We start from the raw sequence: 25,759 nt of genomic DNA on the forward strand, positions 1-25,759 counted from the left end.
ATGGACTGTTGGTGGTTTTTTGTCCCTCCATGGGGACCCGTAGCGTAACAAACACATTAAATGCAATAAACCTCAAATATATCAGAATTCTGTTTTTTTTTGTCTTTAACTATACAGATATTTATTTTGAGAGTCATGTGTCATCTGTCTGTCATGGTTTTAATTTTAATGTGAAATTATGGTAAAGTACATTTCTGAGACAATAAATTGTATTTTATTAACTATAATACTCTTTTTTGGCTTCATTGTGTTTTTGTATTTGCTCCTGTATCAGTGGTTATTTTTGGATTTCAGTACCACAGCGTTATTTTTATTCTTCTTTATCTACACGCCTTCTGCACACTGTATGCAAACATCTTTACCTCCCGAATGCTCGTTTATACTGTTGAGATAACTGTTGAAGCTTGCAGCTGAACAACTGCGACTTTAGCCGAGATCATTCGGGTGTTTAGGCTGAGTGATGACAGCCGAAGACTTTCAGTTGGGAACAAAAACCTGCTGATCAAGCTCGATGAATCACCCTCAGCAACTCCAGAAAAAAACGTCAAAAGGAAGAAAGAGAGAGAGAGAGAGAGAGAACTCTGCAGAGGCGGGACAGATCACACAAACACGAGTTGGTACAATCAACTGTTATTTTATATTTTTTTGCATTTTACAATTCATTAACATGCATTGCTTTATTCTAAAACACACTCAAAAACCACACTACCGATAAAACAAATCACTTCTTAAAATCAGATGATTAACTGAATAGCAAATGATTTTTTATAGTATTTACATTTTTTTTTCTTTAAATTCAACTCTAAAAACTCTTTTAAGTTCATATATGATGTAAAGGAGAGTTAACAATTAAAGTGCTCTAGAGCACCAAGCCTCAAACACAATATGATGATAACTTCAAGCTAAAATATAGTGTAGTTTTATGATGCTAGCTCACACCCATTATTCCAGCAGAAACATGTATTTTTCTTCTTTTTAATTATACTCAATTGTAAAAGCCATTAAAAACTGCAATGATTACCTAAGACTATTCCATCAATCAAGTAAATGGAAAAATAAAAACAAAAATAAAACAATAAATTATACTACTACCTGTGGGTGTAAAATGGGACTTGAAAGTAAAGCTTCCCAGATAAATTTGTCATCATTCCTGCAGGTTTTTAATTACAACAGTTGAGCTGCGACGTCTGTCGGCCAGACTGAATGGAGCAGCAGCTTCTGGGGTCACTTCTTTACAAATATATGACTGCAGCGGTCAACTTGATTGTCATGATGAAAACGGAAGATGTTTAATGTTAACGAAAGAAAAAAAGAAAAAAAAAACCTGCAGGTGGTGTCAACTTTTAAACACATTCAAACCCCAAATAATCAATTAGGAAGACTTTGTCACTGATCGGTCTCCTGACGTCTGATGAATCAGATTAAGGCACGCAAGAGTATCTGTGGTATCTTTTTTTTTTTTTTTTTATCTTGGCAAACTAGAATCACAGTTCAACAGCTCTTTACAGACCCGAGCGGTTTCCGTTACTGTACGGCTCGACGTACTCGTTGAAGAGTTTGGCATCTGAGAGAATAAAAAGGCAAAATGCAGGGAATGCATTTTTTTTTTCTTGGTTTTTTGTGTGTGTGTGTGTGTGTAAACGTTATTGAGCTGTCAGGCGAACAGATTCAAGCTCACTGCCTATGCTTCCTTTTAAAATGAAATGCACTGATAAAAACAATAAAATGAAGTCAACCACGCTCGGTCTCTCTCTCTCTCTCTCTCTCTCTTTTCATACCCAACTGGTTTGCCGCTGAAGAAGGAGAGAACACTGAGCAGAGAGCTGCCGCGGCCGCGGCCGCCTCGCTCTGCATCTCCTCGATCCAAACCCCACACCAGGAGGAGGGGGCTTCATTTATTTGGTGCGACGCTTTCCTTCTTCACGGCTCTGCCATCGATCTTCTTCCCCTGGGCGGGTGGTGCTGCTGCTGCTGTTTTCTGGGCGTTATCTTTGGGCGTGGTCTGTGTGGCGGCGGTGGCGGTGGGCTGAGCGGCCGCGTTGGAGGATTTGGAGGCCTGTGTCGGTTTTGAGGTAGTGTTGGAAGGATGTCGACGACGTCTCCCCTCGTCCCCGGCCGAGGACGAGTGACGTCTCCTCCTGCCTCCCTCCTCTCCCATCGGGGGCTGCGGACACACAAGTCATCACATGAAAACACACCTACGATTACATCCTCTAGGCAGCTTCTGCGCCTCAACATCGCCACCCAAATCTGGTATGAAATAACAAGGAACGGCTGCGTCATCTTCCGAGAAACGCAGCTCCCTAAAACCAGCTGTAAACAACCTGCTCAGAGCCAGATATCTTTCTGAGGAAGTAGTGGAGACCAAAACGGAGCTAAGAGGAAGTGAATATTGAACTTGGGAGTTATCAGGTGGACACAAAACACAACTCTGGATGTTGCTGCTTAAATGCTCAATGTGTAAATAAGTTCGCAAACCACTTAAAAGGGGATGATATATAAATGTTGACAGAAATGACTTAAAACCACGTCCAACAGAAACTCACCACCACCCTGAAGTCCTCCAGGTTCTTGAACTGGGAGAGGTGCTCCTGCAGCTTCGGGTCGATGGGGTGGTTCTTCATCTTTGAATATTTCAAGAAGGCCCAGAACTTCTCCAGTCCGTACAGCTGACCTGGAAAGAGCAGAAATTCATTCAGTGTCAGATTGGATTTACAATATAAAAAAAAAAAAAACACACTGGAAAATAGATGGAGCTTTCTTCAACTAGGATCATATAGGTCAAAAAAGGTTAAATAAATCTGGGTATTTTTGGCAAACACTGGTAAAAACGATGAACACTGAGACTTTGGAGGTTGAAGTAAGTAATTTTGGGGCTTTTACTGCGCAGCTGTCAGTAGAGAAGACAAAGAAAATGAAGGCGGAGAGGAAACAATAAACATCTCCAGCAGTCGGACTGCAACCTGAGACACTGGTTCATGGTCAGCACCTTAAACCCCTTTTATTTTTATATCGTGCTGCCATAACACGAGCATGATGGTGTGTCTCGGTCTGTGGGTAGACGTGTTTTGCCTGCTCTGTTTTTAGTTTTCCCCTTTCAGAGACGTTTTTCTCATAAAAATTCCATCTGATCTGGCTAATTCAAGCAACTCTATATTCTATTTATGAACCGTAAATTTATAAAGTTGATTATTATCAAAGAAGGGAGCTCAGCCTGTAAAATAATTCAGCGCATTTTGTGTTGTGTCGTCAGTCTTCGTAGTAACACCTCTCTGACAGATCGCTCTCTGCAGTCGGAGTGGGAAACGTTTAAATGAACACAGAAATAACTCGGCTGGAAATAAGTGGCTGAAGCCTTTTACGAGCAATCCTCCATTCTGCTTCACCGAGTCACCCACAGTGTTGAAAGAGATTGAGAAATCAAATTTAATCCTCGTTTCCCTTCCCTTAGTTTTTTTCCCCACACAGTTACACATGCGGGTTAAAGGTGGGGGGGAAATGCAAAGTGAACTTTTAAGCCGGGTTAAGTAGGTTTACAAGACTATTTAAAATTTATAATGCAATATTACATAGTAAACAGATCTGAGGACAGCTGTGTTGACAAATGGCTTCGTTAACACATACGAGGGCCGGTGAAAAAGTTCAAGAGACCGTTGTGCATAAATGGAGCGCAGCACATGTCACATGATCAACGTCAGTTCCTGTATTACATGTGTTTTTTTTTTTACTATTTGTGATTTCACCATGAAGATTTTGGGTCAAAGTCTAGAAATTTTTAACAGAGAAGCCTTAAAATGTTTCAGAAAATCTTGGGCAATGAGCCGGGCAAGTTGTTCTGAGCGACATTTGTGTTACAACAGCGGCAGAACGTCTCTTTTATTACAAAATCGTTTATTATTCGTTTACAAACTTCTCAAACTAAATCTGGGTTGCCCAACTATTCGTATTAATAGGAGCTGTGATATTATTTTTTTCATGTTTAAAAACAAGAGTATGGATAAAGAGTGCGTCGCAATTTCATATATGACTCGTGTGAAAAAGTTGACATTAAACATGTGGTTGAATATCTTGACTATCAGATGAAGTGATGAAGGATGGTTTGTGTTGGAAGTGCAGAATGAACGTGGGAACTTTCCAGCACTGAATATGAGGATCCGTCTGTACATTAGTGAGACTAAAGTCACGGTTATGGAAGTGCAGAGTCGCTAGCAAACCCTCTGACTCCCGTATTATGGTCATTAGTGGACAGGTCTTGTATACCAAATATATATAAATATAAACATCACGTGTATTTTCAGTGACATTGGTGGGTATCATCATAATCTCCACTTATTTAGAGGCATTGGAAAACAGCTGAAGCTCCAGCTAAATAGTTCAGAAGATGTAACTTCCTCCTGGGTCGTTTTTTTAGGAACCGAGGGAGCACTTGTTTAGATTTGAAGTATTAAGTATAAATTTCCTGTGACTCCCAGATGTTGTCTTCTCGTTTTATTGCGGTCTGAATGTGTTTATCTTGTATTTCCTACACCGTGTGTCTTGTAGTATTTACTCCTGTAACCCTGAAACAATATGAAACATAGATGCCAAACCGTTAGGGAGTTATGTGAGTCACGGGTGTCTGAAACTGTCTCATTATGGGGAAAACCCAGTTTGTGTTTGCATCGTTGTATCAGAGACCAAATATGTGATTTTAATCTGAAAAATCTTGCTGAACTAATGAAAGCTGCAGGTGAAGTTTGGGACACTTTGTGTTGTTAATTACCTCTCTCGAAGTCTCTGAGGGTCTCTTCTTGAAAGTCCTTGAATAGATCTAACCGGAATCTCTTCTCCAAACCGTAGCTGTAGTATCTGAAGAGACACTCCAGTCCGTACCTGCAGGGGGTCGGAGGGGGGCAGCAAAACAAATATTTACCCGCAGCCTGACCAGAGACAAATAAACAAACGACACTCGGCTTCCAATCTGGCCTTTAGACACCAGTATGTTTACACGGACAGGACGTTACGTAATGTAACTGCTTCACTTTAAGCTCTGGATCGTTAATCAGCCATTATCCCACATGTGTGTCTGACATTTCACAACAGGGGAACATTTATCTCACGGATTATTCCTGCAGCTGACACGAGGAACCAGGCGGACGAGTAAACCGGTTTTCTGGCTGAATTGCGTTGGCGTGAGCTGCTGCATAAATAGCTGTAGGGTTTGTTACACCCTCAAGTCGGCATTCAGGCTCACTTGAACACAAATTCAATTATTGTCAATGTGAGGGTAAAACTATGAATTTGGAGATTTAACATGAAGTTCCTCCTGGTTTTTGGCTCCTCTTTGGCACGGTATTTGCACGATTTTATTGATATATCTGCACTTTTCGACCGTTTTCTATTTACTTTTATTTCTAATTCCATCCTGACTCGTCTCTGTAAAAATACTGTTGTCTTTGGCAGAAATAGGTGGTGATCAAAGTAATAACACGGACATTTTTCTTCTTTTCTTTAGCAGCAAAAGCTTTGCTCTACGCAAATATCAGGAGTGAAAGGATCAGTTGATTTGATGGGAGAGTAAATGAACAATTTTGATATCAATTGAACTTCAGATCTTAAAGGACTCCTTCTAAAAATTGGGTTTGAGGGCCTCAAGGTGGCACAAACGAAACACCTTTTCTTCGCCGTCTACACGGCTTATCTCCACCATAACTTGGGTTGTATAAATTACTCAGGAAATCTTATGCACAGACATCAATTTTGCATGGAGCTCAACATCATCTAATGTCCTCCTGACCTGTAATTTTCTTTGGCATCTTCCAGCGCACACTGTTTGAACTCCTCGTACATCTTCCTGTTGAAGTTGTCCCTGGTGAAGAAGGACCAGAACCTGAACAGAGTGTTCATCTCCTGAGACTGTCCGATCCCCAACCGTTTCCTCTCTGGAGGAAAAACAAAAACAAAACGAGGGCAGCGGATGTTGTGAGTGTGTGACGGTGTAAGAGAGCAGAGGGAGGTTGAGTAGCGTTTGTCTCCGTACCGTTAAGGCACCGTCGGCGGTACTTGTGGTAGCCCTGCTGAGTGAAGCCGTTGTCCCTCAGCATCTCGTGGGATGGATGCCAGAATTTGGGCAGAGACCGGGGGGTGCAGCCGTAACTTCCCGACAGCGGGGCTCCTTCTGACGGAGAGGCGTTGGAGCTGCTGTGGAGGGATGGAAGGAAAGATGGCCAATGAAAAATCAAGTTTTTAACGTTGCTAACATGTGCATGTCAAATTTTGTTATAAGGTATATCACGGCTGTGCATTTTAGTTTTGGAACGGTAGTAAGAAAAAAAAAAATAAAAAAAAATCTCTGAAATAAATCTAAAGCTGTTCAGTTCCTGAACATTTCCTCCCATGAAGTGAACTTCTTTCTGGAACTTTGTGGCCACCGTGCAGCTGCAATTTGACGGAAAACGTAGATGTAACTGTGCACATCAGATCGCCACAGATCAGACAGGTGCAACCGATAGCATTCGGTGCAACGTGAACAACTTCCCCAACTTGTTTTCATAAAGACCAGATGTCAAGCAGAACACCTCAAACAATGGGCCGGTACACGGATGAAAGACGGAAGCGATATTTGTGAGTTCTGCTTTTGCTCGTTTCATGTGTGTGGTGGCGGGGTGTGGTTAGCTCAGCTGCAGGGGGTAGAGAGTGGGAGGAGTGGTTCAGGGAACGGTGCCGGGAAGGTGTGATGAGCACAGCTGAGCCGAATATGAACGAATGAGCACAGCTGAGCTGGATGGGAACTGATGAGCTCTCCCTTATAAAGGGGAGCAGGGAGAAGGAGGCGGGAAGAAGCGTTTGCACAGAGACATTGTTGTGTGGGCCGGGCAAATAAAGGCATTTTACACCCGAACGTCTGACTGAGCGCGTCATCTGTCCCCAAGGAACCCCCGTGCTACAATGTGTAACTGAAAGTTCGCCTGAAAGTTCAACTGAAAGTTTTCGTTACTACAGTCACAATAAAACCTGAAGCTTTGCTGAGAACGTGCAGTCGGACCTGATGGATGCCGAGCGCGGCCGGTGTTCACGGGAGTCCATCACCCAGCCGATGTGCGCCTCCAGAGGAGGGTTCGAGCTGTGGCGAGTCTTCTTCTTCCTCGACATCTAGAACGGACACCAGGGTAGGACATGACTTAAATATGAAACTTTTTAGGTACTCGAGATATCAAACTTTAAATGAGTTTGTATGTTTTCCATTTGTTTAGAGAGATTTATCTGCAACAACTGAAACTCTCCATCTGGTGATCTTTCTCCGTTATAAGTCAGATGTAAAAGAGTGTTTTGTGAGAGCTCACCAGTCCGTCGATGGCGCCGCTCTCCTTCATGACGGGGTAGAAGCGGGGCGCCTTGTTGTGGTCCTGGCGTCCGGGGGTGCGAGGCGTTCTGGGGGCTCTGGGCTGATGAGCGCTGGGGAACTCGGGGACCGTCGTAGGAAGAAAGTGAGCCAGCAATTCTGGTCCGCTGTCCACTGAGAACACACGTTGTTCACATGCACACACAAAAATGAATATTAATACTTTATTATCTAGCCTGATGAGCCCATGATAAAATTTTTTTAAAAAAAAGGAGTCTACAACTGCTGGCACTGTTTAAAAACAACCTCCTAAAACCTGAAGGTTTTCTGAAAAACTACAGAATTGTCAATATTCACGAAAATCTTTGTTACTTCACATTTGCAGCAGAAAGAAATATGAAATAAAAACCGTTTTAAGAAATCAATTTGACATAAATGGGAAATTATCGCATTTACCCTAATGTTTATTATCTTTTTTTTTTTTTTTTAAATCAATAAACAAACAAACAAAAGAGTCACGTGTCTCTAAAGAGAAAAGAACGCAAACGTAGCAACACGGTCAAAAACACCCACTAATACAAAATAACATGTCATCAGAAACAGAAGCGTTACTGCGGCAGATTGTATTTTGTATTATGCTCGGCTTGCATGAAACTGCCTTCACCAACACACCTGGCAGAGGAGGAGGAGGGATTTCCTGGATCGGTTCAACGGGCACTTTGGGGGCGAGAGTGTCAAACTCGTCTTTAGTGATGACGTTCAGCTTCTTGAAGTTGTCCACTTCCTGCTGAGGAACGGAAACGTCAAGAAAAGTCTGAAGAGCCGTGACAAGAGCAAAAACTTCAGCTGCCGTTCTGTTTGTCAGCAACATTACAAGAAACCAGCTGTTGGAAAATGTAAAGTCTGATCTAAAGCATCCAAAGACAAATGAAAAATAAACATTTGAGTAGAAGGAAAATCTGTGAAGTTTACATTTCTAAACGCGCAACGATATGAAACCTCGAGTACGTTTGGCTGAGATTTTATTTCTAGCGCAAATCTATTATCTTATTAGTTGAGTTTTTATTTCTCAGTTTAAACAATTATTTATCATTCATGCAAATCATTTACCGGTATTTAAAAAAAACTCCGTAAAATCACTGTAGTCAACATGTAACATGTTTGCACGACATGATGTAATTTGAACCTGACAAGAGATATGACAAGAGATAAGAAATGTTCCTCATGATAAAATAACAAAAAGGAAGGAAGGCATCACAAATTTTTTTGAGCTTATGAATTTTTTGATGTCTTCTCACAACCCCTCATTATTAGTTGCAATAGAGAAGTGATGTTGCTTTATTTTACCGTTGGAAACTTGAAGGGTTTAAATTCTCCCGGTATTCACTACAGGTCTGAATATATTGTTAATTAATGATTTAATCTGAAACAAAGCTCTAAAAGAAGTGCGACTATTATCAGAATACGTTATTGGGTTATCTCCCCGTTGCACTGTGATGAAATCTAAACTCTAGGGTCATGAAATTAACATTTACTATTATTATTCCTGCATTTCCACTCTGGTTAAACCGTTATCAGTACAACAAGGTGGTAAAACTACTTGATGTGCTGGTGTGACGGCAGATGTGCAGCAGACTTTGAGTCTTACACGTCGGCGTCAGACGGAGGAGAGAGGACACAGGTGGCCTTGGCGTGCGCCTGTGTGTGTGTGTGTGTGTGTGTGTGTGTGTGCGTGCGTGTGTGCGCATGTGTGTTCAGGCGTAACATTTCCCACATTTGGCGTCCTTACTGACAACCTTTGAGCCCAGAATGAGCCGGCCAAACTGAAAACAAGCAGATAGCATTTGGCCTTTTGAGGAATTTCTTTCATTCAGCCAACAAACACTTTTAGCTTTTACACTTTATTTGAATATTTCGATTTTTATTTTTTTATTTTTTTTTTAGATGTGATATATTGACGCCAGTTCACCTCATGGGACATTATTGTATATATGAATTTTCTAAATCACAATTTTTTTGAAGGCAAACGCCAATATTTACTGATGAACGTAGGATATTACATTTAAAACGACGAATAAAGCCATTCAACTCGAAGTATTGAACCTGTAATGTATTGTTCTACTTTTTTATTTTTTTTTTAACATAACCTGGCTTTAAATTATTAAGCCGTTTTTTTTTTGTTTTTTTTTTAATCGTAAGATTCTGTTCCTGGTCATAAATAATCTCAACGCTGCGTACCGCTCCTGCGCCATGAAGTATTACAACATAAATCGCCGATAAAGTAATGTTGCATAATGCTGTGTAACCTACACTCGGCGTTTTTACAAGCAGCGTTTCTGCAGACGAGGCAGCTTTTCCACAAAAAAAAAAAAAAAAAAAAAAAAAGCAGGTCACACCGTTGTTGGAGCAGCTGTGTGGCACACACGTAGTCTGGAGGCTCGTAGAGTAGGCGATAAATAGTGCGTGCATTTTGGCCCACCCCTTTTTTCTTTGCACAGTGTGAGGTTTAGCAGCTCTGTCGCAAAGTCTTTGTGTCAAAGTGCTCGCGAGTGCTAACAGTGCTGAGCCTGAGTGCGACTTTTTGGTTGTGTCTTTATGGGAAAATGCTTTGATCGTTTTCACCGACCGTGTCAAAACGATTTCGTGTCAACTTTGCGCACCGACTGGAAGGAGGAACAAACGTCGAACTTCGGCCTGTGTATCTAAAACAAATCATTGTTTTCATGGGAATGGTTGCGAACCTAAAAATATAACTATGCAAAATGAATACAAAACTCCAGTCCCGCTCGCTGCTGCTTTCGGCGTCACATAAAGGTCGACTTGTGCAGACCGGACTTGTAACATGCGTGTTGCGTGTGCATTTTAGTGCTTCTGTCGGTGCTTTTCTTTCAACTCACGAAAGATACATTCAGTAAATGCTGGCTTGATTTCCTTTAGATAAGCAGTTTTTTTTTTAATAGGAAAGCTGTGTAGAAGATAAATATAGCGTATTATTGCCGTGAACTGACATATTTCGGGTGCAAAAGGTGGATTTTATAATTAATTATTTGATATTTTTAAGGATTTAAGTTGCAAAATTACATTTCCTGGTATGTTGTTTGCCAGTCCGTTTCTGAATAAAAATATCGAATATAGAGATTTTGGCATTCATAATAGACAGTAGGGACAAAAATCCACATCTGGAAGACTCATTAATCCACCGTTAGTCTTCTCCATGCTCATCTTACCTTGCTGGACTCGATCTGCTCCACTCCCTGCCACAGGTCCTGCTCGTAGTAGTACAGCCCGTCGTTGATGGCTTTGGCCAGGTCAGTCGTGAGCTTCGCTCGGGACTCGTGACTGCCCGTCCGGTCGCCGCTGGGGTGCTTTCGTAGGTAGGGGGGAGTCTGGGTGACGATGAGGATCTTGTTCACGTCCTGGTCATCCATCTCGTAGTCCGAGTCGTCCTCGTCTGACCAGTGTGTGAACTTGTTCTTTCTGGGCGCCATCTGCTCCATCTCCTCGTCGAACATGAAGTCCAGCTCCTCCTGGTCGGACTCGGCCTTCGGGGGAGCCTGATTGCTGGGTGGAGGTGGCTTGCTGTCCCCCTGGATGAATCATTGAACACACAGACATTAACAAAAGGGACAGACAAGATGAACATTTTTAACTGCGCAGTTAGTCGGCTTAACATGAAGACTGGAAACACTGGAAACGGTCCAAAGTTATGCTGACAGGTGTTTCCATTATTTTTGCATGAACTGCAGCCTCCGAAATGACCATGAGGTTAATCCACACCTCTCAAAACCCACTTTAACGTAAACAGAACATGGAAACCTTCATAAAAACAGGATGTGTTACACGACTGTTGCATTAGACTGCAAAAAGGATCAAACATGAGGTATTAAATAAAAGAGAAGAGAAGCAGAGGGAAGACGGGGCAGAGGACAAGCTTGAGATGGGCGAGTGAGAGGAGGAAGTACTCAACTGCAGAGGGAAGGCGGTCAGGTGGGAGCGCTGAGGGGAGGGAAGAGGCGACGGCAAACACGTCATCACTGACATGCTGCCGGCCGAGAGATGGAGGAAGAGGGACAGGAGGGGAAGACTTGTGGACAGAGGAGGGAGGACAGAGAAAAAAAAAAAAGAGGAAACGGGGGATAAGACACAGACGAGCGATGGTGGAAGGGATGAAAGACGGAAATAGGGACGCGTGTAAAAAGTAAATGAACAAGAAAAGAGCTCAGACGCGTCTTTCCCCGTTCACCTTCGCTACCTTTGCCTTTCCGGAGGGCTGTCGGTGGCGTTTCTCCACCTGGATCCAGGCGTCGGGGTCCGGTGGCGGGGCGGAGGCGTCTTTGGAGTCGTCCGTGGAGCCGGGTCCGGCCGAGACCTCGGGCTGCTCCGACTCGGGAGAAGCGTCCTTCGCAGGCGATGAAGCTGAGAAGCCGACAAGTCACACAGATGACCTTCAGCACGGCTTTAACATCACTCACGTCGGTACAGAAGTGTTAAAGACTCAAATCTCAGCAAATCATAAAATTCTGTGTCTTTGAACTTCAACTTCTAGTCATATTTAAAGAATGGTAAAAAAATAAATAAATAAATAAATAAATAAAGCATGTGCACGTTTTCAAATCGACCAACTGCAGCCCGATAAATATTACGTGTTTGGTGACGTACCGAGAAAATAACAGCAAATGCTGAGACGTCTTGATCATTTTTGGGGTAAATAAGACATCATTTAAAATGCTGGCCAGGTTAACTGCTGGAATAATAAACTGATCCAACTCAAAAAAAAATTGCTCACAAATATATCGTTTTATTTACCAAAAAGAGGCAGTAATGTCGGGGCCATAGTAACATGAGGAAATAGTGTTTGATGGGGACCATTTACAGCTCCGATTAATCCACATTTGCTGCTCGAGTGATTATTTGGGGCAGCGGGACGGTCCAGACAAAATAAACTAGAGAGCGTGAATTCATGGTGATGAGGGAACACTGGTGTGTTTCTGGTTTAGGTTTTGGAAAATGATGGAGGACGATGGTACAGCTGACGAGGGATTAAATTGCCTTTTTGAGTATGCAGGTGTGCAGAAAGGATCGAGATGCGTAGCAGGCTTTGGATAAACCCGACACAGAATATCACCGGCTTTAATTCTGCATTTCGATGTTTACAAAGAGTTGAACACTCACCAGAGTTTGTGGAGCTGAGGGTCTGTCGAGGAACAAACTCGGGGCAGTTGATGAGCTGGGAGAAGTCGGTGTGAGGGGAACCCACGACGGGAAGGGCGGGGATGGGCCAGCGCTCCGGCTCCGTTTTACAGCGAACCCGGTCGTCCACCAGCTCCACTTCTTTGCTGCTCTTCAGAGCCTGGAGAGCAGGATTTATTCAAACGGGGGCAATTCAACGCTCTTTAAAAGCAACGTCGTCTGTGTGGCGCGTAAAGTTGTAAAGCGATGACGTGACATTACCTCCATGATGAGGCTGATGTCGGTGGTGAGAGCCTGCACTCTGTGGAAGCTGGCGATGAGGGAGATGGGGAGGAAGCCCTGCACGTCCATTTTTCTCCTCAGGAAGAAGTCACGCTCCAGGTTGTGGAGGCTGAAGTAGTACTCGCTGGAGGAGTGCAAAACAATGCATTTAGTGCTCATCGAGTCATTTCATTATAAACGATTTCACACAATCAGAACAATCTTTTCACCAAAGGAGGACCATAAAAAGCATCTGTTATTAAGAAGTTACTTATGCCTTCCTTTGCACATTTTTCTCTACAAAATCCCTGAATTTGTATTTAACATGAGCCAAAGCAGTCAAAAGTTAAACAAGGAAGCAGCTCATGATCTGGAAAACGGTCTGAATTTGATTTAAACTGGGATTCATCCGTCAAAATAAATCTAAACAAGATGTCAGATTTGTCCTTACGTTCAACAACATCTTGACAGCTCGTGATTGACACATTTCGGTCAAGCGCTGAGGTCCAACGCCTCAATACCTCGTGGCGGACGCAGGCAGAAGACAAATGTGTTTCTTTTGAGATGTCATCATTTAAATGATAAGAAATAAGTGCTTTTATAATCCTAAAACATTCTGACTGGAGCACCAAAGCTCGACGGGAAAAGCTCCCTGTCTATGCTTGTCGCACCACTTAAGAGTCACCATGACATACTTTTGCGTACACACACACACACACACACACACACACACACACACACACACACACACACACACACACACACACACACACACACACACGTCGGTACGTCAGGCTCAGCCTGTAGGCGGTATGTAGGAGTAGAGTCGGCTGAGTGAGCAGCCTGAATAACGCTGAGAGACGAGAGAGGAAAAGACAAGCATGTCCCCCCTCGGTATCCTCCCTCCCCCTTCCTCCCCCCTCTCCCCCTCAAACAGTTTTTTTTTTTCCCCCTCACATCCTTGCTCAGGCCTGCATATAATTCATGGCCTGCCCCCCCCCTCCAAAGCACTCAGACTATATTTAGGAGCTCACCTCACCCTCAACTCTCCACCATTCGGGAGTCTGATCTGTAATGAGGCCAGGGCTGTCGGGCGGGACCGACACAGAGTGCACGCTGCCCCCTGCAGGCCGCACCGAACCCCAGAGGACGTCTACTGACATCACTCTGGCTCTGTTTATTGCTCAACAGTGGATCAATCAGACAAGCTCACACCCGTGTTACCTGTTTCAACTCTACACGGGCTGGTGGTGCAAATTCATCTTTGATTTTAAATTTTCCACCTCAGCTGTTATTTTCCATCAACCGTAGTCACTGAAGAGCTGATTAATTAAAGAGCTTTAGCTGAGTCACTTTTCGAAGGATTAATTTTCCCTCATCAAATATCATCAGGAGACATGGAGGAAAGGCTTAAAATCTAGTTGTTTAAGTGGTAGCTTCAATATTTGGATCCAAAACAAATGAAATATTTTATATATTAAGGCAAAAGAAAGTCCCATGATGGCACTTAATGCAATGAAATGAATTAGTTCACCTTATATTTTTTTTGCATATTTCTTGCATTTAGGGCGAATCATTATTTTCATTAATCTGCTGGTTATTTTTCAGATTGATCAATTAATCATTTGACTAAAAAGAAAATAACAGAAATCAGAGAAAAATGCTGAAGTGATCCTGAACTTGAAGATACTCAATTTTCTATCAAATAAAACCAACAAAAGCAATAAATCTTGTCAATTAAGAAGTTATAAGCCCTGAATTTTACTTGTAAAAGGGACTCAAAATATTAATCCATTATCAGAAGAGTTGCAGTTATTATTTATATGTAGAAAGCTGAAAACCGAGTGAAGAAAATGTGATGAAAATTGAATTTGTATTGCATTTTATATGTAAGCTGTGGAATTTGAAATAAAGAAAACAGTTAAGAAAGCAGTTTTGAAGAAGAAAATGACACGGCTTTATATTGCCGATTCATCATTTCATCTTTTCTTGGCCAGCCATGAGAATAAAGTAGAAAATTAACTGTATAAATGTCTGATTATAAACAAGTTCTCGATGCGGTTACGTTTGAAGTGTTAATCAAAAGTGTGGAATCGTGAACAATATATATTAAAATATATATTAAATAACAGAATTTGTATTTCATGGGTTTTGTGGGTCAGGCTGTGAACATGTTGTGAGTATATTATTAATTTCTCCCGGTGGTATCGAAACCTATATGAGAGCCGCCAGTTGTACACGTGTCGGTTCTCGGCAGAATTTTCCTCCTGAATTGGAAAAAAAAACAAAACACACACACACACACAAAAAAACCTCCACGACTTACATTTGCCGTTTGATGTACTCCTTCAGAAGCTTTTCATCCACCGTGTACATCTGGACCTTGCTGCCGTCGTCGTAGTAGTAAACCATGTTGGTGCCGAACTCTGAGGGGCCCTGGCCAGAGCCGTCGGATGACTGAGAGTCCCGGAAGTATTCATACCGACCTGAAGGAGCGGGACAAATACAAGAGAATGATGATATACATCCTCTGAAGTGATGACGAGGAAAGACGTCCGCCAAAGTTAAAAAAAAAAAAAAAAAAAAAAAAAAAAAAAAAAAAAACATGAATCGACTGTCGATTACAACGCATTTTCTTAGGTGATAATGGTGTAAAACTAAAATTCGCACCTCGCCCGCGACCTCTCCCGCGTCCGCGACCTTTCCCTCGGCCTCGTATTCCTCCGCGAACGCTGCTGCTGTCACTCCGGACGCTGGCGGCGTCGTCCCCAAAGTCCCGCGGCTCTCTTCTCCAACCTGGGAATGAAAAAACACTCAAGTCAGATACTATGTGTGTATTTCATGTAGCACTGGGTCTCTGGGAGGAGGAGAAAGAGGGTGTGGGGGGGGCTATCAAATGATCACACAGGTTGTAAGAAATATCATCAGTAGTCAGATGTTCTGAGACACTTATTGAAGGTTATAACTTGATATGTTGTTGTATTTGATAATTCTGATTAATTTTTTTTAATCACAACTGATTGTTTGATTAACTGAAAGTTGAAACAATAATTAAAAAAAAAATACCATCAAGATTACCTGAAATCCAAGCTGACTACTTCATATGTCTTGTTTTATTCAACCAACAGTCCAGCATCAAAATATATTCAATTTAATTGTATTTATGACATGAACCAGCAGCTATGACTTCTACTTTCAAGGCTAAAACCTTAAATCTTTGGCATCTATGCTCCAAAAATGATTAAAACAATCAGCTTATAATCCTAAAAGTAGTTGTAGGTAGATCAATTAATAAAATAAATGACTATTTGTTTTAGCTCTGATGAGTAAATTTGGTATTACTTTTATTATTAAGTATTTATTTTGTGGAAGTAGATGGTAATGATAAGAAACAAATGTCACTGAATCAAATGGACTAAAAACCGCTGACACTGCGGTTCCTCGTAGGCATTTCAACCCAGAAGCCACCTTCTTAAATTTTCTCCTGTTCTCCCAAATAAGTGTGATAAAACTGGGGATTATTTAAATCTGTGTGATCATCCGATTTCTTATTTCTCTTCGCTCTGCTGGGACTCTTCTCTTTCACCACATCTCAGAACTAAAGTTGGTGTCCAATTTTTTTTTTTTAAACAGTAAAATTGCTTGAAAAAAAAACAAATTTAAAATAAATCCCGGAGTTTGGATAAAACAAAATGTTCTTCTTTAAATTCAGATAAGTGACGTCGGCTGAGAGGTCGAATAAACTTTGAATCACCAGAGTTAACGTGAATAAAAACATCAGCAGCCGTGTTTTTACTTTGCCGTGCATTGTGGGGGAAAAAAAAAATCAGCTCGTAACTGCTGTGAAAGGCAGATGCCGAAAAGTGTTGAGCAAACACGAAGTGATATGGGAGAGTTAAAGAACAAACAGCAAGCCGGCGAGTGCAGAAGCAAAACAGAGGCGTGAAGAGAGGACAGCGACTTACTCCTGCTGCTATCATGCGCCCTGTTATTATGCAGCGTTTGATTGGGCGACGTGGGATCGGGCAAGTCGCTGTTGGGCTCTGCGTCCGAGCGTGCCGGGCCCCCGCCGGGCGTCCTGTCGCCGTCGTCCCGGGACGCATCCTCCAGTGGCAGAGAAACCCACTTACGTTTGTTACCTAGCGATGATTGCACACCGAAAACAGAGCTTGAAGAGTTTTGTCCCCCGCCCCCCTCCAAAAAACAAAAAAATATCCAGTTTGGAACAAATTTCAACCATCAATCGAGTTTCATCAACCTGTGTCTCGAAGATGAAGATGGAGGACGACTAAACTCTCACTGGGTCGTGTTTCAAACGCTCACTTTGACATAAAACTCAAGAATTTCTATCTAAATCATTTCAGAGTTTTGCTCAACTTTTTATTCTGGGGTGCGTTCAAGAGATTTGGGACTAATGTCCTGCACACATTTTCTCCAGGAACACCTCATTATGTTGAGAATTTAAATGGTTTTAAAATGATCATATAAAATGTATAAATCGTGGTGATATTACTAACTCTTCCTCGGAGGCTGCTTCAGTCCTGTTTGTGAGATTTTTTTTCTACTTTGTAGGACGTAATGACGAATTCTAATATATTGGTAAATACAGTTAGCAGATGGTTAGCTTAGCATAAAGACTGGAAACGAGTGAAAACAGCGAGCATGACTCTGACCAAAGGCAATTAAATGTGCCTTCTATCAAATCTAAAGCTCATCATCCAATTAGAACACATTATATCCTCCATTTTTACAAGAAATTACAATATTTGTATTGTTTTTGCTGGAATAACAGATGGAGGTGCTGGTAGGTGAACTCTGAAGTTAAACTCGCTGAAGCTCCTCACGTATCACTCAAGACACGAGAATGGAATCAATCCTTTCATTCAACTGTTAGAAATAAAGCGCTGAATCGCATCTCACAAAATGTTGCACTATTCCTTTAACGGATTTCAAGGGAATTTTTGTTGGACAGAGAAGCAAAGTGCTCAAAGACACATTTGCAATTTGACGGCAAACTTCATCTGCTGAAGAAAACGGTGATATAAGTGAAAGCTCCAGAATTCCTACTAAAGGCACCTTTCATTGGGTTGCATTAGATCCGTCAACAACTATTGATTACTTCTAGACAGTTGTGGGAAGGTCCTCATAATATTGTGAAGGAAGACATATTTGCACCACTTTATTTGTATTACTTGTGGTTTTTTTTGTTTTTTGTTTAAAGCATTTTGGATTCCAATCAGACTATTTAGTAAAAACCCATTTTCAGCAACATTTTAGGGCCTTTTTCTCGCATCTAAAAAGGTTTATTAAAAGATGTTTTGGTCTCATTTCGGAACAAAACTCTTCGCTTCATCTCTGGTTGACACGCTCGATCGGCGCCTGTTATTTCTCTTTAGAGATCAATGAAGATGGGAGTGAATCACAGACAGAGCAACACGTAAGATTACCACAGCAGAGCATGCACCAACCAGCGGATTACCAACAGTGATCAGTCCAGTTATTAACGTGCTCCTTCTACCACGAAGAATACAAATCGTCACAGTCAAGTGAAAAAAAACCCACCCATCTCCAAATTTGGTTAAAGGGGATTTTAGGGCTGAAAATAGTTTGAAGTCAGTTAAAAATTTTTTTTTTTTTTTTTTTTTTTAAACATTCAGGAGATTAGTTTCACGAGACAATGATGAAATGTGCATGAATCAATCTCGATCGGGACGCTCTTATCGGATGATTTGAAGTGTTTGACGCGCTTCAACCGACGGGGGGGAGAAAACTCACCCTCACCGCCCCTCTTCTTCAGGCTGGCGCTCTTGGCGTCCTGTCCCGCCTTCGTCTCTCCGTCTTTGGGCAGCTCTCCCAGCGGGTCCAGCTGAGCCTCCTGGTTCTCTTTGCTCTCGCCGCCGTCGTGGCTGCTCTCGGATTTCCTCTCCGGTCGCTCTCTCCTCTTCTCTTTCTCTCTGCGCGAGGAGGGAGGCTTCTTTCCGTTGTTGTTGAGGACATTTTGTTGTTGCTGCAAAGACGACCGAAAACCGGGGTTTTAATCCCACGTGGCGTTTTTATTCTTACATGAATGCCTTTTTCAAATATTTAACACGTTCACAGACAATTTATTATGTTTATTTTTTTTTTTTTTTTTTGACAATTCAAACATAATCTAACTCAAATGTAGACCTACAATTGCCTCATTTCTGCTTTGAATCTTTTGCGTTACATTTAGCTGATGCTTTTATCCAAGGCGACTTACAACACACCAATGGTGGAGCAATTTTAGGGTCCAGTGTAAGGACACTTAGGCATGTGGACAGGAGGAGCTGGGATTGAACCACCAACCTTCCAATTAGTGTGCAACCCCCTCTACCAACTGAGCTACAGCCTCCCAATCTTCTTTGTCAAACGATGATTCAAATTTAAGTCTGCTTCTGTACCAATAACAACATCAATCCCAGATCAATTGTCTGCTTGAATATGAAGTTGGTAAAAAATGTGCTGTTTAGTTTTTCACTGTCTTTTCTCTCTTTTTTTTTTTTTTTTTTAACCTCATCAGTTTTCAGTAAATATTGCTTCATTTTAAGGATCTATTTGACGTATTTTCTTTTGTATTTATAGTTGACTTTAAAGCAGCTTAAATATGTTCAAGTTCCTCAAAACGAAAGTTATATTTTCACTGTTGTGACTTTGTATTTTTAGGAGTTAAGTTGGTTTGAAAACCTTTATTTGGTGTTTTTACCTCATGAGGTCTTCATCGGGGTTTAAACAAGAAAAACACAACCGCTAATACGCGTGACTAAATAAAGGCTTTTAATTCTCTCCTCTGCCTCAGACTGGAGGAAGAAGGAGGTTTTACTAGTTCAAGAACACACTCAAGTTTCCTGTGTTTACTGGGTGTTACGCAGATTTTGCACTTTGTTTCTGCACTTTTTGTGAGTCAATCCATTTTGACCGAGCCCCTGGAAAAAAAATATTTTACAGCGAATCGGCATTTAAGGCGCTCTGCAGAGTGAAATCCTGAATGTTGTTAGTGTTCGATCTAGTGAGCAGATCTCAGAAAAGCTTCTCGGCCTGTTCCGTGAACAGGAAACAAGCACTCTTTGTATAAATTATTTAAATACATCTGATTCTCTCTCTCTCTCACACACACACACACACACACACACACACACACGTCATACCTCTTTGGCCAGCTCTCCAGGTGTGGGCCAGTTTGTGATGTCACTGAAGTCACCTGACTGTGAAAGTTAAGGAGACAAACGACAACATCAACAACAACAAACTCATCGTTTCACATCACAAGTCGATCCGCATGGATCAGGTAAGATGCAACGCTGTGCGGTCGGGTCAGGTGGAGCTGAAGTGGCTTTCTGGTAACAGAGAAAGGAGGTCAATGCTCCGGTCCGCGGGGGGAACTGCAAACAATGACGATAAACGGGCAGAGTGGCTTTCCACCGCCGTCACTGCTGTCAATTTGGACAAACTGATATGAGATCAAGGTCAGACGGACGAGGGGCTGCAGTCAGGTGGGCAGACTAAACAAATAAAAACTGGCACGCTGATATTTTAATCACAATTGCTCTGCTCCAGGTGTATTACCCATGAGGCCGTTCTTTGCTGTGGTTTACGGAACTGATGGAAGTCACATCCTTCAGGGGGATGTGGCTTTTAAACAACGCTCACTGATGCATGTGTGCTGACCGAAAAGTTTTTTGTCCCACTTCTCCTGAATAGCAGATAAAAAAATTAAAAAAAAAAAAATCCACTTTCTTTAAATGGAAAATCGTACAGCGACGTCCTCTGATCACCATTAAAGTACAAATTCTTAATATCAGATCCCAACTAGAGCTTCATCCAGATTTATAATTTAAAGAGTTTGTCTACAATTTATTGTTTGTCAACTAATAACTGAAAATCATTGTGTTTACGATACTTATTAATGTATAAAACAGCTTTAAAATACACGAAAAACTGAATTTACCAGTAATTTTGTGTTGGCCTGTGTGTAAATAAGCAGAAGTAAAAAATGGGCTTAAATTTTCCGGTGTGCCCTTGGTTTTGTTGATGAGAAATTAAAAGTGCAGTGGAGTTTTCTTGCAAACAAATACAAGTTGTGTGATGGAAAGAAAAAAGATTGTTTCTTCTTGTCTGCATGTGGCTCCGGAAAGTTTCTCATCAAGTGGCTCCGAAAGGTTTCTTTTGTTTCACTCTTATTTGCAAGTGACTCCTGGAAAGTTTCTCATCAAGTGGCTCCGAAAGGTTTCTTTTGTTTTTTACTCTTATATGCAAGTGACTCCTGGAGAATTCCTTTTGTTTTATTTTCCGCATCTAATCTACGACTCCCTTATCCCTTGTCCTTATCGTGTGACCTGCAAACAACTCAGCATTACCATACGAAAGCAGATACAAAGGGAACGGGAGTGACTGTCAATTGTTTGTCACACATTTAAAAGCTGCCCTGTGGAGGAGTGATGGGGGAGCAATGCTGGCCATCCTTCTTTGAATGTACATGTATTTGCTCCGTCTTGCAAGAATAAATGTCCGATATGTTTGATTTTGAATCTGGCCTCCGAGTAATTTTTCTAACATTGTGTAACTCACCAAAATTCATTTTGTGCATATTTTCTGCTCTAACTTCTCAAATGTGCAGAACTGCTGCTTTTTCTGGCCATTAACAACAATGAATTGAATATCTTTGGGTTTTGGATTGTTGGTCAGACAGATGAAGGCATGTGCCACTTTAATAATCACCGCATTAATCAGGAATGATAATAGTTAGTAGCCACAGTCAAGAAAGTTTTTTTTGTTGTTGCAGATGTACAAAATCCTCAGAACAATGAAAAACAGCTCAATGCTTTGGACACTAGTCTGATTATTTTGTGTGATTTTTCTTTAATCATTCGAAAATATCCATGTTAATAGTGCGACAGTGATAATAAATAGATCGCTTGGGCTACACTTTCAGTGTAACTTGTCACCTCTAACATACCGCTTTGACCGTGAAAATGGCAGATTGCATTCTGGGTCGTTGGAACACAGAAAAAGCTGACTGTGTGGCGAGATGGAGACCAGTCAGGTTAGTGTGTCACACCAAACCGGCCCACATCCAGACACAAAGACTAGAACCCGTAGAGTCAAAGATCCACCGAGCGAATCCACACTTTCACAGTCATCGCTACCTTTTTAAAGTCAGTAATCTGTGTTCAGCCACATTACGATCTTTTAATTATTGTTTTTAATACGTGATTCCCTACAAATATTAACTTTAAACGAATGCGGTGGAAGAACTGGTCGGAAAAGTAAACAAGACTTCAGGACAGCAGCTTTAAACCAGCTAAAGTTTGGCTTGCAGCAGATGTGATTTTCCCATTCGGCATTTCGGTACATGGCGAAGGTGAACATGTGGTTAAAGAGCCACACGTTGGTTTATTTACAAGTGAGACAAGCACATGCTCCAACACAGCCACCGGTAACAGCTTCTTATTAGTCTGGATTGATAGCTCAATTAAAATGTTTTTACTTTAGCTGAGACATTAATAAACAGACCAAAATGGTGATTATTCAGGGATCAATTATCAAAACTTGTATATTGATGCCGATCCTGTGTTAAATTATCTCATTTTTGTGACATTTTAAAGGTTTAACAGAGAAGATTTAACCAGAGAAAAATAAATAAAGACCATTACCTTGCTGGATTTTCTCGTTCTGGGCTTGCTGGCGCGGACGACTTTCAGAGCATTTTGCTGATCTGCAGATACACAATCGATAAGTGAAACAGACATAATCGTGCTTGACAGGCTTACATTTAAAGGATTTTAATCCTTTTCCAACAGTCGGACTGCAACAGGAGCTTTGGGCAAGTTGTTTGGCCTTGAGGGGTTGCTCAACACAGAGGTTAAAAAGCCATGTAATCGTCCACGCTCTGCTCTGCTCTGCTCTGCTGTGTTGTGTTTGGGCAGCATTGGGAATTTCTGTCGGTACAGAACGAATAAAGATTATCTCCCCTCCCTCTCTCCCCTCCCTCCCTCCCCCCGCCGGGACTGAACAACTGAATTAGTTGAGGGTGTTTTGTGTACAGCCGGCGGCGGTATGTGGCCGCGGCTCCGCAAGGGCTGCTGCAGGCTGGGAGTGGCCCGGTGCGGCCTGACGGTCCCTATCGCTCGGCAGAGGATGGTCGGCCTGATAAGAGACGCCGGGGCTTCCACATGAATGGGTGTATGCCTGAGCGAGCCTGCAGACGTCCGCCCACACAGCCTGGTTGTACAGTAACACTGTAAAATGATGCCAGAGTTGTGCGCTTCAAATATAGCTCCCCCGCGGTCGCTCTCCGCTCCCGACACACACTCATAACTCAAATTTAGCTGAACGGGCTGAATTCAACGAAGCTGCGGTTTGATTTCAAAGCCATCTGTCACATGTACAAGACATGGACGTGATCACAATCAATCAGGAGCCTTATCAATATGGAGTCATGTTGAAACTGAAATGATAGCTGATTCACAAGTTTGCTGGTCAATCAGACAGAAAGTATATTAATGTAATTCTGATGTCTGATTATTGAAGGGGTTTTCCAAAAAAAAACACTCGTTAAGGGATTTCTTGACTTTTACTCAAAAACTCTGGATCCTACATTTCCCATAATGCTCGACAGCTTCTTTCACTGAACTTTGCTGTCCTTTTAAACATCCCCATCTTGGAAACTCCGCACCCTGACTTTTCAATGCAGGCAACAAATATGGAGCCTTAAGGCCAAACTTTGATACAGACAGGATTTTAAAAGCTCCCTCCAGAGTCACAGAAGACTTTCTACACAAGTTAAATGAACTTCAGCTTGACCTCTCCTGTAACGTCTGTTTTGTTCTGCTTTCTGGCTTTGGCTGCTACATTTTATGTTCAGTTTAAATAAGATATAGAAAAATATATTAAAGTAAAACTTTGATTAATTGTCCAACGACGGGGTATTAATTCACACGAATATTAAGATATACAATGAATTGTTTCTCTCAAGCAAAAACGTGTCGGTTCCAGCTTCTCAAAGTTGAGATTTCACATCAGTTTTTGGAGAAAATGTTTGTATTTTAAAGAGTCGGTCGGACAAAATGAGAAAAACTCACTGCACCACATGAAACTATTTAATCGTGGACATAAATTTTCTGTCACTGACAAAGTGACTAATTAGTTTCAGTTCCAACCCTGCTTGATTTTCTCCAGATCATTGTGAATGGAAAAAAAAAAAACAGGGATTTTTACAATGTGTGTCAGAGTGGGCGATCTGGTCTCGGTTAATGGGGGGACTTTCACTATGATCATTTTCCTAGCGCACTAGAATAGCACACTACTTACTTACCAAGAATGAACGGCCATGCAAAGCAAGTCAGTTTAAAACCCATACCCACTTTATCTCCACCACATGTTCAACCACCTTGTTCGCATACTTGCGCTTTCACTGGTGAGTGAGGAGCTGGCTGGTGGGAGGAACTGCAGGCAGCCCGGCCATTGGACATGTTAAAAAAAAAAAAAAAAAAAAAAAAAAAACGTGCCTGTACAGTAGCAGCTAGCGTGGCTGCCTTAGCTTTGCTCCATTTACTGTCCCACCGACTTCACCCTTCAGCACCGGCTCGAGGCCGGTTCAGGCTCACGCGGGAGCTTCACCCGTGCCTCCGTTTCCCGACACGAGCTCTGGCCCTCTTGTCGCCGGAGAGTTAGCCTGGGAGCAGCTAAAGAAGTAGCGGTTGTCAGCAATCAACACGTGGTGCTCCGGAGCAATCCGAGCACGGAGGGGGGGGGATGGGGCAAAGTATGCCACCATCAACACCTCTCGGCCGCCCTGACATTTAAGCGTGTGCACTTCATTCAGCTCTCAATAAGCCCTAATGAGGTATGACCGAGCCGTGCGGCGGAGATCAATGTGGATTTCCCTGCAGCGAAGCTGTCAAAAGTGCTGAAACAACGTGCAAGGCTGGTGCAGGATGGAGGAGAGGGGGAGGGTGGGGGAGGGTGGGGGAGAGGCAGGGAAGAGCGGGGGGGGAGGGGGGGTGTATGCTGTGTGCTGTAAAAGTTTAATCTGCCCCTCATGCAGGTATTTTTTTTTACAGCCGTCTCACCTTTTTCTTGGGAGCTGGAGTTTATGCTGTGGACCGCCACCCTGCCGGTGGTCCTCTTCGTCCACGGGTTGACTTTCGGCGGAGGAGCTTCAACAACTTTCCTCTTCACCGTCTCCGCAGCCGAGTCGGCGCTGACGCTTTGGTCGTTTTCTTTATCGTTTTCTTTGCATTTCTTGTGCGTGTCCGTCGGGCTCCTGGCCGCCTCGGAGCCGGGGCCGTCCCCCGGCTGTTTCTCCGAGCCCCTCCGCCCCTGCTCCTCCGGTTCTTTCTGCAGCAGAGCCCCCTCGGAGTTGTTGTGGTTCTTCTTCTCCGCTCCGTTGGAGCTGGCCGCTGTCAAACCCGGGTCGACCTGACTACACTCAACCTCGGCGGACATCCTGCTAGTTTCCTAACAGCGCACGGTGTTAAATCCAGTGTGAAGTTTTGGTCCTTACTTTCTTACCCCGGAGAAAAGTCGCGAGAAGCTCCGGAGGGGGAAGACCGCAATCCACAACTCGAGGTAAACAACTTTTGGGCTGGACCTCGCTAGCCAGCGAGCTAAGTAGCACCCGCAGCTAACCGTTAGCTAGCTCGCGACCATGCACAAGTCCGCGAGCTAAACGTTGTTTTCCGCTCCGCGCGACTGTTTCATATCAACAAATAGTTACCTCCCGGGTCTGTCGACGGTCACCGTGTAAACGAGACACGGTGGATCGGCTCCCCTGCGAGTTTCTGTAACTTTTTTTTGTTCAACGCTCCTCCAGCGACCTCCTCTCTGTGTGTCTGGTTTCTACTCCACGCTACCAAGCCAGGAGCTCGTGCTGCCTGCTGCTCCGCAGCTGTAAACAGTGACGATGCTGCCCCTCGCGGTCATGCGGCGGTACTGCAGCGCAACTTTTATTACAGTTTATTTAAACAC

The 25,759-nt window shown here is 42.6% G+C and overlaps 1 protein-coding gene across 5 annotated transcripts; it reads right to left on the bottom strand.

The window, feature by feature from the left end:
* Positions 1-618: 618 nt before the first annotated feature.
* larp1b (La ribonucleoprotein 1B) lies at positions 619-25,658 on the bottom strand. 5 transcript variants are annotated; one of them, XM_069160797.1, is made up of 20 exons: positions 24,862-25,658; positions 22,444-22,505; positions 19,939-19,995; positions 18,548-18,779; positions 16,738-16,911; positions 15,443-15,568; positions 15,099-15,258; positions 12,773-12,917; positions 12,494-12,671; positions 11,574-11,737; positions 11,289-11,405; positions 10,549-10,908; positions 7,994-8,108; positions 7,323-7,495; positions 7,025-7,131; positions 6,020-6,177; positions 5,777-5,921; positions 4,763-4,872; positions 2,547-2,674; positions 619-2,164 (listed from the first exon to the last, which is right to left on the bottom strand). In XM_069160797.1, exons 1-20 carry the CDS (start codon positions 25,235-25,237, stop codon positions 1,892-1,894), a joined length of 3,360 nt encoding a protein of 1,119 aa, XP_069016898.1. In that variant the 5' UTR covers positions 25,238-25,658; the 3' UTR covers positions 619-1,891. The 5 variants fall into 5 exon arrangements, with proteins under 5 accessions (XP_069016898.1, XP_069016897.1, XP_069016895.1 ...); XM_069160796.1 differs by having other exon boundaries at positions 6,020-6,180; positions 7,994-8,105; positions 24,862-25,657; XM_069160794.1 differs by having other exon boundaries at positions 6,020-6,180; positions 24,862-25,657.
* Positions 25,659-25,759: the final 101 nt, after the last annotated feature.

The sequence above is a fragment of the Embiotoca jacksoni genome, unplaced genomic scaffold (genome assembly GCF_022577435.1).
Source record: "Embiotoca jacksoni isolate LCO1_2020_lvr unplaced genomic scaffold, fEmbJac1.0.p SCAF_27, whole genome shotgun sequence".
Lineage (NCBI taxonomy): Eukaryota > Metazoa > Chordata > Actinopteri > Embiotocidae > Embiotoca > Embiotoca jacksoni.